Source organism: Bombus fervidus, chromosome 11, assembly GCF_041682495.2.
Source record: "Bombus fervidus isolate BK054 chromosome 11, iyBomFerv1, whole genome shotgun sequence".
Taxonomy (NCBI): Eukaryota; Metazoa; Arthropoda; class Insecta; order Hymenoptera; family Apidae; genus Bombus; species Bombus fervidus.
Window position 1 is genome coordinate 7,907,714 of NC_091527.1, and position 13,028 is coordinate 7,920,741.

A 13,028-nucleotide genomic window follows, 5' to 3' on the forward strand; every position below is an offset into this window, starting at 1 on the left:
TGGTTGGAGGGAGGTCGGCGAGGAAAGAGGGGAGAACAGAAATTCATCCGATTGGCGGTCTGGCACCAGTCGGCAGTCCTACCGTCAATGAGAAGATGGCCGCTGGGCTCGGTGGAAGTGTCGCCATTGTTTAGTGTTTAGTTGTTTTACCGTTTCTCGCATAATTTTCCGGGAAGCACGATAAAAATGCCAAGTGCGTCGTTCACATCGTCGCGCAATTACGTGCGAAGATCCCGAAGAAAAGGTGCAAACAGAATTCCCTTGCCTTCGAGAACCACCTCGGGTAAGAAAACTGCATCCGGAGCTCGGTTCACTGCTCACCTGTCTCAACGAAAGACTTCTTTGCCTTCACCTACTTCGATATTCCCTGGTTAATCATCCAAACGATTCCGCATGCTACGAATTCAAACTTTAATCCTTCTCATCAATTCTATTTCCATTTTAGAGATTAGAACGAACGACAACTCCGTCAAACCCACTGCCCACACGTCTTCTCACACGATTTTCTCAGACTCGGGATGGCCGAAAAACGTAGAACCGATGCCTCATTGATGTTTACCCAAAATCAACATACGCTCGCCAGTTTTATCACCACCCTTCTTTTTACTAACATCGATCATGATATCGCGTACTTCACGATCGTCAATTTTTACTCTGGAATGTCGGCTCAAAGTCTATTCCTCTCACCCCACTCCCCTTTTTTTTATAATTCTCATTTATTAAACGTTCAACTGTACGAAACTTACAACCGATTCTTCTGTGATTTCGATAATCTCTCTGTAATATGAAGGCATAAGGTCAGGCATCTTCCAATCTGATATTATACTAACCATAGATTTTCTGTTGAATTAGTATAATGTTCTACTTTCCCAAACCACATTGGGTACTCCTAATACATAATTGCAGATGTTGCTATTGTTTTCTGAATATAATAATAATAATACTTTTGTCCTAAAATATGGTTGATTAATTAGTTATATATAGTGCTAATAGGCAAGGACTATATATAGTAAATAATAAATAAAATTAGTTACATGTATACATTGAACATAGAAAATGATATATGTTCCAAGATTTACAATAGTGTCTTTCATAAATTGTTCGTGCTTTTTACTTCTGACTTCATCTCCTACATATCATTCCTTAAATTTATCCTTTGTAATCAATCTTGTCAATTAAATAGTAATTCATATATTAGTGTCACTCTATGTTTCTAATAATTAATTATGATTTTAATGTAAATCTGCCAATGTGTATGGATGTCAAAACATGTTTAAATCAATTATGATTAAAAGACCCAGAATAAATATGCATCCATAAAGCAGAACAAATTAATATGACTGTGATTATTATCTGTGTAATATAAAATATGCAATTATTCTTTCATTTATTTTAAATTAATTATAAATTTGATAAATACTTGGTATGTATTATATGTATTAAAATATTAAATATAACAATATTAGTAATTGTAACATTGCGTGTTTCCAGCCGAGCCATGCGATTTGCCATGTTCAGCATCAAATCAGATACCTCCTGGGGGTGGAGTTGGTGGTGGAGGGGGAGGAGGAGGAGGTGGAGGTGGAGGTGGGGGTGGAAGTGGTGGAAGAGGATCATCACCCAGCGTCTCTGGTGTTGCAGCACCATCACCTTCCCCGTCACACTCTCACTCATCCCCATATGATCTAAGACGTAAAAGTCCACCTCATCCAGATCCTGCTCCTGGTACCAGTTCTGCCCTACCTCCTTCAGGTGGCAGTAGTATAGGAGCCACTCTTGGTTCTTCCTCTTTACCAGCAAGAAAACGACCTAGGCGGACTTGTTCATTATCCACAGATGGTGTGTTTTCTAGTAATTAGATGTCATCTTAGATGTTACATTAGTGAAAGAATCTTTTAAAAATCTTTCATTATTTTACAGGTACAAATACAAATACTGCAGCGCATTATCTTCAGTATGAGTTACCGGATGAAGTGCTGCTTACTATATTTAATTATCTAATGGAACAAGATCTATGTAGAGTTTCCCAGGTTTGCAAACGTTTTCAAACAATTGCAAATGACACTGAACTATGGAAGTCTCTCTACCAGCAAGTCTATGAATATGATTTACCACTATTTAATCCTGCACCTTGTAAATTTGAATTTGTTTCCCCGGATGAATCAGACTATCCAAACCCATGGAAAGAAAGCTTTAGACAACTATATAGAGGTGTACATGTTAGGCCAGGATTTCAGGATTTGAAGTTTAAAGGTCGGAATTTGCCATACTTTAATACAGTTCAGGGAGCATTAGATTATGTAGATGAATATAGAAGCAATAGCGGCCCCTCGTCAAATAATAGCACAACTACAAGTGGTCAAGGGAATTGTTGTGGAAACAATTCCCAGGTAACAGAAGAAGCACCCCAACATCTGGTTTTCTTACATGCTGGAATATATAGAGGCGAATTTCTTGTAATCGACAGCGACGTTGCATTAATTGGAGCAGCACCCGGAAATGTGGCAGAATCTGTTATATTAGAACGAGAAAGTGAATCTACGGTTATGTTTGTAGAAGGAGCAAAACGAGCTTATGCCGGCCACCTCACATTAAAGTTTACCCCAGACGTTACTAGCACAGTGCCGCATCATAAACATTATTGTTTAGAAGTTGGTGAAAATTGCAGTCCCACGGTTGATCATTGTATTATTAGGAGTTCGAGTGTTGGTAAGTAACACGTCTAGATTGTAAAATAATTTGTTTATTGAATTCTAGATTTATTTATTTTTAAATTTACTATTGGTTCTCCAACTTTCTAGTTGGAGCGGCTGTTTGCGTGTCAGGGGTAGGAGCGAATCCTGTAGTGAAGAATTGTGACATATCGGATTGTGAAAATGTTGGACTCTATGTCACTGATTATGCACAAGGAACTTACGAGGACAATGAAATTTCCAGAAATGCATTAGCAGGAATCTGGGTGAAGAATTATGCAAATCCAATCATGCGAAGGAATCATATTCATCATGGAAGGGATGTCGGAATCTTTACGTTTGATAATGGTCTCGGGTATTTCGAGGCTAACGATATCCATAATAATCGAATAGCAGGTTTTGAAGTAAAAGCTGGTGCTAATCCAACCGTTGTGCATTGTGAAATACACCATGGCCAGACAGGTGGAATTTATGTTCATGAGAATGGTTTAGGACAATTTATCGATAACAAAATTCACTCGAATAATTTCGCCGGTGTTTGGATTACCTCCAATTCGAATCCCACTATTCGTAGAAATGAAATTTATAATGGTCATCAAGGGGGAGTATATATATTTGGAGAAGGAAGAGGCTTGATCGAACACAATAATATTTATGGTAACGCACTAGCTGGTATACAAATCAGAACAAATTCGGATCCTATTGTTAGACATAATAAAATACATCATGGTCAACATGGTGGTATATACGTGCATGAAAAGGGACAAGGTTTAATCGAAGAGAATGAGGTATATGCAAATACATTAGCAGGTGTTTGGATAACTACAGGATCGACGCCGGTATTAAGAAGAAATCGTATTCATAGCGGAAAACAAGTTGGAGTTTATTTTTATGATAATGGACATGGGAAACTAGAAGACAATGATATTTTCAATCATTTGTATTCAGGAGTACAAATAAGGTAAGATATTGTATCACAAAACAAATATTATGTTTTCTTATTTCTCTATATTAATTGTTTTGTAATGTTAGGACTGGAAGTAATCCAGTAATACGCGGGAATAAAATATGGGGTGGACAAAATGGTGGCGTTCTTGTGTATAATAGCGGATTAGGCTTACTCGAACAAAATGAAATTTTTGATAATGCAATGGCTGGAGTTTGGATTAAAACAGATAGTAATCCTACGTTAAAAAGGAACAAAATATTTGATGGGCGAGATGGTGGAATTTGTATATTTAATGGTGGCAAAGGTAAATTTTATATTTATTTTTAATTTTAGTAAATTTCTCTAATTAAAATAATCATGTATTTCATTTTGCGACGCAGGTGTCCTCGAAGAAAATGATATATTTCGTAACGCTCAAGCAGGAGTGCTTATTTCCACACAATCCCATCCTGTCTTAAGGAGAAACCGAATTTTCGATGGATTGGCAGCTGGTGTCGAAATAACGAACAATGCAACTGCTACATTGGAATTTAATCAAATTTTCAATAACAGATTCGGCGGTCTATGTTTAGCAAGTGGAGTACAACCAACAACTAGAGGTTAACATATTTCTCTTTACATGTTTAGTATTAAATCATATGAAAAGAACAGATGGTCATTGATTTTTATTTTTTCAGGCAATAAAATATTTAATAATCAAGATGCAGTTGAAAAAGCGGTCGGAAACGGTCAATGTTTATACAAAATTTCGTCATATACCTCTTTCCCTATGCATGATTTCTATCGTTGCCAAACATGCAATACAACAGATCGTAATGCAATTTGTGTAAACTGCATAAAAACCTGTCATGCTGGACACGACGTAGAATTCATTAGACATGACCGGTAAGTATCATTGATAATATTAATGTCCACCAAAAGGAATTTATAATGTTAAATATGTTGCAGTACTATAAAGTTTTTGCATGTAACAGATTGGTAATTGACTTATGTTTTCAGATTCTTCTGTGACTGTGGTGCTGGAACACTGAGTAATCAATGTCAACTTCAGGGTGAACCTACACAAGATACAGACACGTTATACGATAGTGCGGCACCAATGGAGTCACATACACTTATGGTCAACTAGGAACTAACATAAACTAAATAAAACAATCAACACTGAGTCTGTAAGTCCCATGCATTGCAAACAAGGAATAGTTTGTTGCAGAGTTCTTTATTATGACACTTGTTCCTTCACGTCCCTCATTGTGATTGTTATTTTATAAAGCTACCGTTATTGTTAACATATTCCAATTAATGATAATTTCATTATCATCATTATTATTATTATTGTCATCGTCATTGTCGTTATTCGCTTCATTTTCACCATCATCGCGGTGATTAAAATTATCACATCCATTTTCATTATTTTGTAATATTATATTCGTGAGTATATAAGTGAAAGAACCGTACTATTATCATTATCGTCATCGTCATTATTATGAAGAGATAGTATACTTATGAAAAAATTAGTACCCTCCGTTCCGATGTATATCTTAATATAAACAGATATACGTTAATTGATATTTGTGTTTGGTCAGAGGAACAACTTTATTTGATGCAACACAAGTTTTATTTGGAGAAAGGAAAATTGTTAGGAAACTGATTTCTTCTCTTTTGCTTTTTTCATTGCTCTTTGTTGAAAGCAATTTCACAAGATAAAAATAATATTTCTTGTGATTACGTAATAAAGAACTCCGCAACGAAGAAGAAAAAAGACGTCAATGATCAAGAAAAATAAGTGACAATGGATTTCTTATGTAAGCAAATTATTAATTAGGTAACATCAAATTTATTTAAACATGTAACAAAAAAAAGTACTGTGGTTAAACATTAATCAACCGAAGACATGCTATAAACTTTTGATGTGATTCTTTCCATTAAGTTTCGTTAATTCTTAACTTCATATATAAAGCAAAGAAAGTGCAGTGAATTTGTGTAAAAAGATGAAATTAAGAAAAAACGTATGTGTATACGCCGTTAGGAGAAAGACACGTGACAATCGTGACGATATTTAAAGAAAACTGTTTAAACAATGAAAAAGTTCGTGCAATGCAACAGCATTGATAAAAAGGAATAATTCTCTAAGCTTACGATAAAACACAGTGTCGCGGATGTAAATTGTGTATAATCGTATCGTTAATAAACGCGAATAAACAGTAGCATTAAATAAATGACTTGCTACTTGAACAAAAACACTTTGACGTCATATAAGTTGTGAGGAAGGCCCATTACAAGATTTCTCACTCACGATCGAATGAAACTTAACACGCTAGTGCATTAAAACAAAGAAAACCATGAAGAAGTGCATATTGTGTATTCATAACGATGAAATTGTTGGTCATGCTGAATGAAGTCAGCTAGCTTCAAGATAAAAATTGGAAGAACAATTAGAAGCAGTTACAATAATTAAATGATAGGACAAGTGCGGCTTTGATAAATCTGTGGTACAAATTTTGAAGCATGGCAGGCGAGCGCAAGCAAAATGAAGATCAATGATGACATACTGAAACGGATGTCTAAAAAATGTGATATGTAAAATTCACAACTGGAATAATCAAAATGAAACTGAAAGACCTGTACAATTCTAAGAATCTTTTTTGCAATGTAAGTGTACCTCATAATACACATATACAGTTCTTCAATTCTACTATCCATATTGTGAATAGTGATGGCTCTAAGTTGCCCGATGGGGAAAGTGCATAATAAGACGATACTATATTTAAAAAGTAAATTTAAAAGAAATTTACGTCATGTGTATTGATGTATACCAGTGAAAACAAAGGAAAGGAAAAGTTTATGGAGAAAAGTAAAAAAAAAAGCGATATACTGTCCAAGGAACAGTTTTAAAAAAAAAGTAATCTCGAATTTTTAAAGTAATCCGATTTTTTTAATATTATGTTAGCGGTAAAATCTAATCATATTATAATTGTATTTCAAGGGCTATTGGCTCTTGTACGAAGAAAATGAACAAAAAGCGCCTATTAGCGATAATTTTAGACGCAACCACATCCATTTATTCAAATGATACTATATTAAAATAAGTAGGCAAAATATCTGAAACCATTGTGGTAAAATTTTGTTGCAGAAACAAAATTTTACAAGTCAGTCCTATGTAGTACATTTGTATATCATTTGGTAGAAAATGGATAATGGTACATGAGAATTGCCTTTGAACTTACTCACCTAAGGTCTGTAGTATTATACACCTCAGTGTCATACTATACATAATATAACTATATATAATATCTAACATGATATGTTCACTGAAAATATTAAGGGCGTATGTCAAAGGCATTTTTCATATGTGCACATTAGAACGCAAACTTTTTACGGTTTTTTTTCTTTTTTTCTTTTTGAGTGATAGTCTTTATGCTCAGTTGTTTTGTTTAAAAAAAACATTTATCTGGAAGATAAGCATTCTTTTTGTAATGATATTTGAAACTTGGAGAGGAACTACAGAAAAAAGAAAATTTCCTTATAAAACAAAGACAAAGAATAGAAAAGAAAAAAAGTAAAAAATCTATAACACTTGAACATCATCAAACGGAAATTGAAATTTTCTTGTACGCTCTCTATGTTGTAATATAATTATCAAAATTCATTTGTCGATTGTTTTTTAGTACTATCTCGAGTATTATTTACGAAATGTTAAATATGTGTTTATGTATTTACAAGAAATGAATATTGGATTATAAAAGTAGAACTGGCGACCTCTTTATGTATGTGCCCTTTTTGTGCGTTTCATAACACCGACTCTCATGGATATTATTATTATTGTTCGATTATTCAAGGGGGAATGAGCGTTTTTCTGTGATTTCTCCATCCTCTCACAGTTTCAAAGTATGTTGAATTATAATATTCTTATTCTGAACATTGATTTGCGCAGCAGCCGTTTGGAACGCGTTTTTGAACGTGCAACGAACGATTTTACTTTCCTAAATGCTAATCTCATGGAACGATTCTGTGGCTTCCATTCCGGCTATTTTTGAAATCTCACAGGCACGTCCAAAGTTACACGAGAGATTAAATCTATAAAGAAAAATTTTTTAAAAAAAGAGAGAAAGAAACGAATATTACACAATGTCTTTGCACAAACGTGAAACTTCCAAAACAAAGAGGGAAAATACAAAAAGAGCGAAAAAGAATCATCGAACGATTCACTGCTCGGCTGCAGCACGATTCAAATGTTTCTTCTGTTTCTTGTTGTTGGATGTTTAGAATGTAAGATTTGAGATCAGCAATAGAAATCTCTGTTATGTTTGAATTTTTTATAAGTTCCGTGATATAAAAACAGGCGATCTTCACTGGATATAAAAAGAAAGAGAGAAAAATTCCAAAGAAGAATTTATTTATTCTGTTGTCTGAGAAAATCATTGAAATATTGTAAAACTTTGGTATTAAAAAAGTGGTAAAAAAGGGGAAAGGAACAAAGAGTAATGAAATTTAACGTTGAATGTGTACACATATATGCATTCGATAAAGCATTTAGAGCTTAAAAAAAAAATTGGCGCATATACAAAATTCTTCCTGTGAATATTCTTGAAAAGAGAATCTGCGATAGTTCTATATATATTACTTTTTAGTTTCGCTCATTATTGTATATTATCCGATATGTTTGTTTGTCGAATTATTGTGAATGTAAAGTGTTTTTAACTCTTTTTTTTTTTTTTTTTTTTCTTTTTCTTTATTATTAAGTCGTCTTACGTTAATGCGCATTTTATTTATCAAATCTTGTTTTCCTTGTTTTTTTTATTTTGCCTTTTTTGTTCATTTTGCATTATGTCGTAATATCTCTATTTCTTTTCTCGTCGTTTCATTCCATGTGTACACTATCCACCGAAACGTTTTACTCTGATCTTTCGAACAGCAAAAAACTTGCCATTAATTACGTTAGTTGCCATAGTTCTCTCGGTTTCGTTTTTGCGGCAGGGAGAAAAGCTATATGTAGAGATATATAGATATAAATAAATGAAACTGTGCAAAGCAGAAGGGAAGAAAGAATAAAAAGAAAAGAGAACCAGAGTGGAACATGAACCCGCAAAAGCTAATGCCACAACGTATTCTGTAAATATTAATTTGCCCATTATATATATAAATATAATTATATATATATATATATAAATATATAAACACCATTGATTATACTATTATAAAAAAATATATTATTACCAATTGTAATTTTTATTTTATTTTTTTTCGTATCCTTATTATGGTCGATGCTGATAATTATTGTTGGCTTTTTTTGTTTTGTTGCACTTGCAGCAATATCATGTAAAAGCGCAAATGAAATCTTTCGAGGAGAATGCAAATTTTCAATAGCCTCAAAACTTACGAAATCGAACAGATCCAATGATATCCCAACCGGAAAAAAGAGCACGTTTTCGTATTTTTTTTTTTTTTTTTTTTCCTTAGAATTTCCAGTGAATCATATAAGAATTACATTGTCACGTATAATATAAATTATATCCGTTAACTTTTTGTGCAATTTCGTTCACGGACTATGAAAAGAGGGAAGGAAATTGTTAAACTGTGTATTGTTCGTAGGTATACGATTGCGTAATGCTATGCTTGTTCACGGATGGAAACAGTTACGATTAAGACTATACATTAGAATTGTAAGTACATAAGTGACAGAGACAGACAATTTTGCGAGACTAAAATAATCCCGAACTTTTTTGAAAATAGTTCTCACTTTTACTTAATACAAAGGAAGATTTACAGATGCCATGGCCTTAAAGAAACGTACACCTAAAAAAGCTCTTATAGTATACATACAGCGGTATCTAACAGATATATGCCCTTAGCAAATATTACGTATAATCGATACCGATATCTTACAACGGAAAGTTGTGCCGGGGTGAATTTTTCATGCAGCTCAAATATCATTCAGAGAAGTTTCGGTGAAAACACGCAGTTTTATTAACAGATGTGTATCGTTTATTGCATTAAACCTCCATCGGATCCAATGTATCTCTTCTTTTTTCGTTTCCCTATGTCAGTTATATCTTATTTCGATCAAACGCTGCGATCCTCTGTAAAAAAAAAAAAAAAGAAAAGAATATATAATGGAATAAGAATATTTTTGAAATTTAATCTCTGTAAAAAAAACAAAGTAAGAAATACAATAGAAGTGCAGGATAATTTAAACGATATTGTTAATATCATCGCTGTTATTCGGTACATTGAAATCGATGAGGGTTTAAGAAGCGGCAAACAGGAGATTAAGTTGCGATTTCGCGGGTGAAACGCATAAGCGCAGCCTTATATTGTATTTTCATATAGTACAACACGCCGATACGTGGAAATGATAATTGATAAGTTAATCGTTTTTGTATTCTCGGGTCTACTTGTTATCGATCGCGGTCGAAATGGATCGCCGCGTTCTCGATGCATAGAGCGTTCAGTGCTTCCGAACCGAACGAACTGTATATTCCTTGATTCGATGATCACGTTCGCTGTATATCGATACATGGTAGGGCTGGTATTATAATAATAGTGTCTTATAGACGAGAGCGTCTTACGACTTGCTCGATTCGTATTGAAACGATGATGAGGCTAAATCTAGGCAACAGAAAGTAATGCGCGAGAAAGAAGAGAAATGGCAAACGCCCAGAGTTGCACAGCATGCAAGTGAGGGAAGAAAGACAAGATATCAGGATGGGGAGATGAAAGGATTTTATAAGCGAAGAGGAAGAAGAGAACATCTATTTTTCACGAGACGTCGATCGTGAAAATGTACAATAAGTTCAATTTGTAAATACGTCACGCGTAATTATCTTACTTAAGTATATATAATATCGTTCGAAAAAAGCGGCGAATAACAATTATTATTATTATTATTATTATTATTATTATCATTATTATTATTATTATTATTATTATTATATCGATATACAAGCCGTCAAACGAGGAACTTTGCTCCTTAAAGATACTTTTCTAAGTAGACAAGAGAGAGGAAGAGACGCGCGTTCAAACGATTCGTTGTTTCTTAGCTAAGTAAGCTCGATTTCCACGCTTTAACGTTGCATAAGAGAAATACCGCGAAGAAAAAGTAAACGCGGCAACAATACTGGTAGAAGGGATAAGATGTTAAATGAGTATTCAATGAGACTTTTTTGTATGAACAAATAAACCGAACTAATTTTTTTCACATAATTCGCGTTTACTAGTTGTAAGATCGTCAAATCTAATACGTTGCCGCGACACACAAAATGATCAAAGGATATAGCAAAAGGAGGAAAGAAGAGGTAATTTAAGTCGATGTATCTAGAAACGACTCTATGCTGAAGATATTAATCGAAATTAAATTAAAGCGACACGATTCCGCGCGTAGTGCCAATGCATTGGAGCGGAGGAAGCAATACGACGTTATGCGTATTGTAAAAGTATTAAACATATGTGAATTTGTCTTAACTATTTTTCGTTTCACACGATAAAAGATTAAAGAAAGAAAGTAAGGACCGGTGCTAAACGATGTATTTGTACGTTCAAGGTACTCATACATGCACAGGAATGCGGAAATTCATAAGAGAAACGTCTGCACAGGAATTGAAAGAATGAATTTTGTTTTTGGATACATAAAGAAGAAGGTATACAATGATATTATTTAATTACTAATTTGAACAAAAAGAACACAGAAAATCAAGCAATGGCCTATAGATATAGAAGAGAATCGTTCTTTCTTTTTCTTCTAGGCGAAACCGACGGACTGTATAGCATGTAGACGTAATAAATTTAGTGATCGAAATGTCGACTCGAATTCTACAAGCGAGGAGAGAGGAAGACAGCGTACGCACGATCATTTCCTTTTCAAATATAAAAACTCGCACCCGCACTCGATCTTTTCCTGCGTTCTATAATGTTCGCGCGGTGACAACAACTGTATTATTCAACTGTATAATAGATCCCTTAGCCCGTAAGCAGATATAAAAGATATTAATTCGATAATTGAATTCGATCGACTCTCTTGTCCAAGGCGATACAGCCAAGGTATTTTTACCAAATCAAAAACGTCTGTGCGTTGCGACGCTAAATCAGCCTCGAACAAGATCTATTCTTGATCTATTCTTTCTTCCAATCATTGTTTTCAATTTCTCATTGAAAGAAACGGAAGAAATGGAAACTTAAACAATAGTTTGAAATAATAAGTGTTAAAGATAAGATTTATAAAGATTAAAAAGACTTTGTAGTAAAAAGTGTCTGATTAAAAAAAGAAAATCGCAAAGTAAATTGACTGTATCGCCTTGCGCACGCCTGTATCATAATGAAACGCACGAATTATCATGTGTCATATAAATATATATATATATAAAAAAATTATATATATATAAATACAAATATATATAAATAACTAACAATAATGATAATAATTAAGTACCTTACACGTATAAGCAGTATCCAAGAAATCCGAACTAGTTGCACCAAGTGCCATAGTCCATAGGTCACAGTACGTTTAATATAGCGAGAGAGAGACTACTCGTAGTCGTTGCTAGGGGCAAGAGGAAAGAAAAAGCGTAATAAAAAAGGAAAAAATCGAAAAAAACACACGCATATAGAGTGAATATAAAAGAAAGAGGGAAAGGGAAAGGCAGATCGAACACGTGGCGTTTGACGACTGGCTAAGTCCTGTTCTTATTGCTTATTGTTAAGGTGAACGAGCGTGAAGTGGCAGCTAGCAATCAGCTAAAAACACGCGAGAGAGGAAAAAGGGAGAGTTATGTAGTCCGTGTGACCCAAGATTTTCGATGGGCCGGTTTCGCCCATCTTCTGGAGAACGTTTTAGAACATAAAGCAGACACCAATATGACAATATACTAATGAAATTAATTTCCGGTCCTGTTGCTCGGTTACTATTGTCCATTGCCTCCACCTCCTACCCCTTCGAAGGAAACTTGGAAAAACGAAAACAAAAAAAAAATGAAATGAAAAAGGAAACACCGAACATCCATTTACTGTACAATTTCGCCGTTTATTTTTTGACACGTTAGTACATGCGATTAGACGTGGATCCCGGCTCGCAAAATCCGTGCATTCCCCGACGAAAGAGTTGAAGGATGCGAGAGAGAGAGAGAGAGAGAGAGAAAGGGCGAGCGAATGTGAGAGAGGGAGCGAAAGGGAAAGAATAGACGCAATTGTAAAACACGTTACGACCGTGAATGAATCGTGAGACAAAATGCGTGTGACCGTTCTTTTTTTTTTCTTTTTGCGAGAACATTATCAATTATCTTAAAGGAAGAAAAAGAAAATGACAAAAAAATACTGTAGTAACGTCGCAATTGTATGTTGTAAACATTACTATTTCAAATATAATGTCATTATTAACAGGAGAGAGTTTCTCACTT

The 13,028-nt window shown here is 34.2% G+C and overlaps 1 protein-coding gene across 4 annotated transcripts; it reads left to right on the forward strand.

Annotated features, from left to right (window-relative positions):
* Positions 1-149: 149 nt before the first annotated feature.
* On the forward strand, positions 150-13,013 carry Fbxo11 (F-box protein 11). 4 transcript variants are annotated; one of them, XR_011800979.1, is made up of 10 exons: positions 150-283; positions 1,492-1,839; positions 1,921-2,709; positions 2,802-3,654; positions 3,726-3,946; positions 4,023-4,241; positions 4,320-4,527; positions 4,642-4,811; positions 9,232-9,302; positions 9,373-13,013. XR_011800979.1 is itself a non-coding variant. In XM_072012356.1 (9 exons), exons 1-8 carry the CDS (start codon positions 187-189, stop codon positions 4,769-4,771), a joined length of 2,865 nt encoding a protein of 954 aa, XP_071868457.1. In that variant the 5' UTR covers positions 150-186; the 3' UTR covers positions 4,772-4,811; positions 9,232-13,013. The 4 variants fall into 4 exon arrangements, 3 of the variants coding, with proteins under 3 accessions (XP_071868457.1, XP_071868455.1, XP_071868456.1); XM_072012356.1 differs by having other exon boundaries at positions 9,232-13,013; XM_072012354.1 differs by lacking the exons at positions 9,232-9,302; positions 9,373-13,013 and adding an exon at positions 5,465-7,731.
* The last annotated feature ends 15 nt before the right edge of the window (positions 13,014-13,028 follow it).

Coding starts and splice junctions, on each gene's coding strand:
- Fbxo11 (XM_072012356.1), top strand. CDS start 187: ATGCCAAGTGCGTCGTTCACATCGTCGCGCAATTACGTGCGAAGATCC. Junction 3,655..3,725: donor TATTCAGGAGTACAAATAAG/GTAAGATATTGT, acceptor TTGTAATGTTAG/GACTGGAAGTAATCCAGTAA. Junction 3,947..4,022: donor TATATTTAATGGTGGCAAAG/GTAAATTTTATA, acceptor TTTGCGACGCAG/GTGTCCTCGAAGAAAATGAT.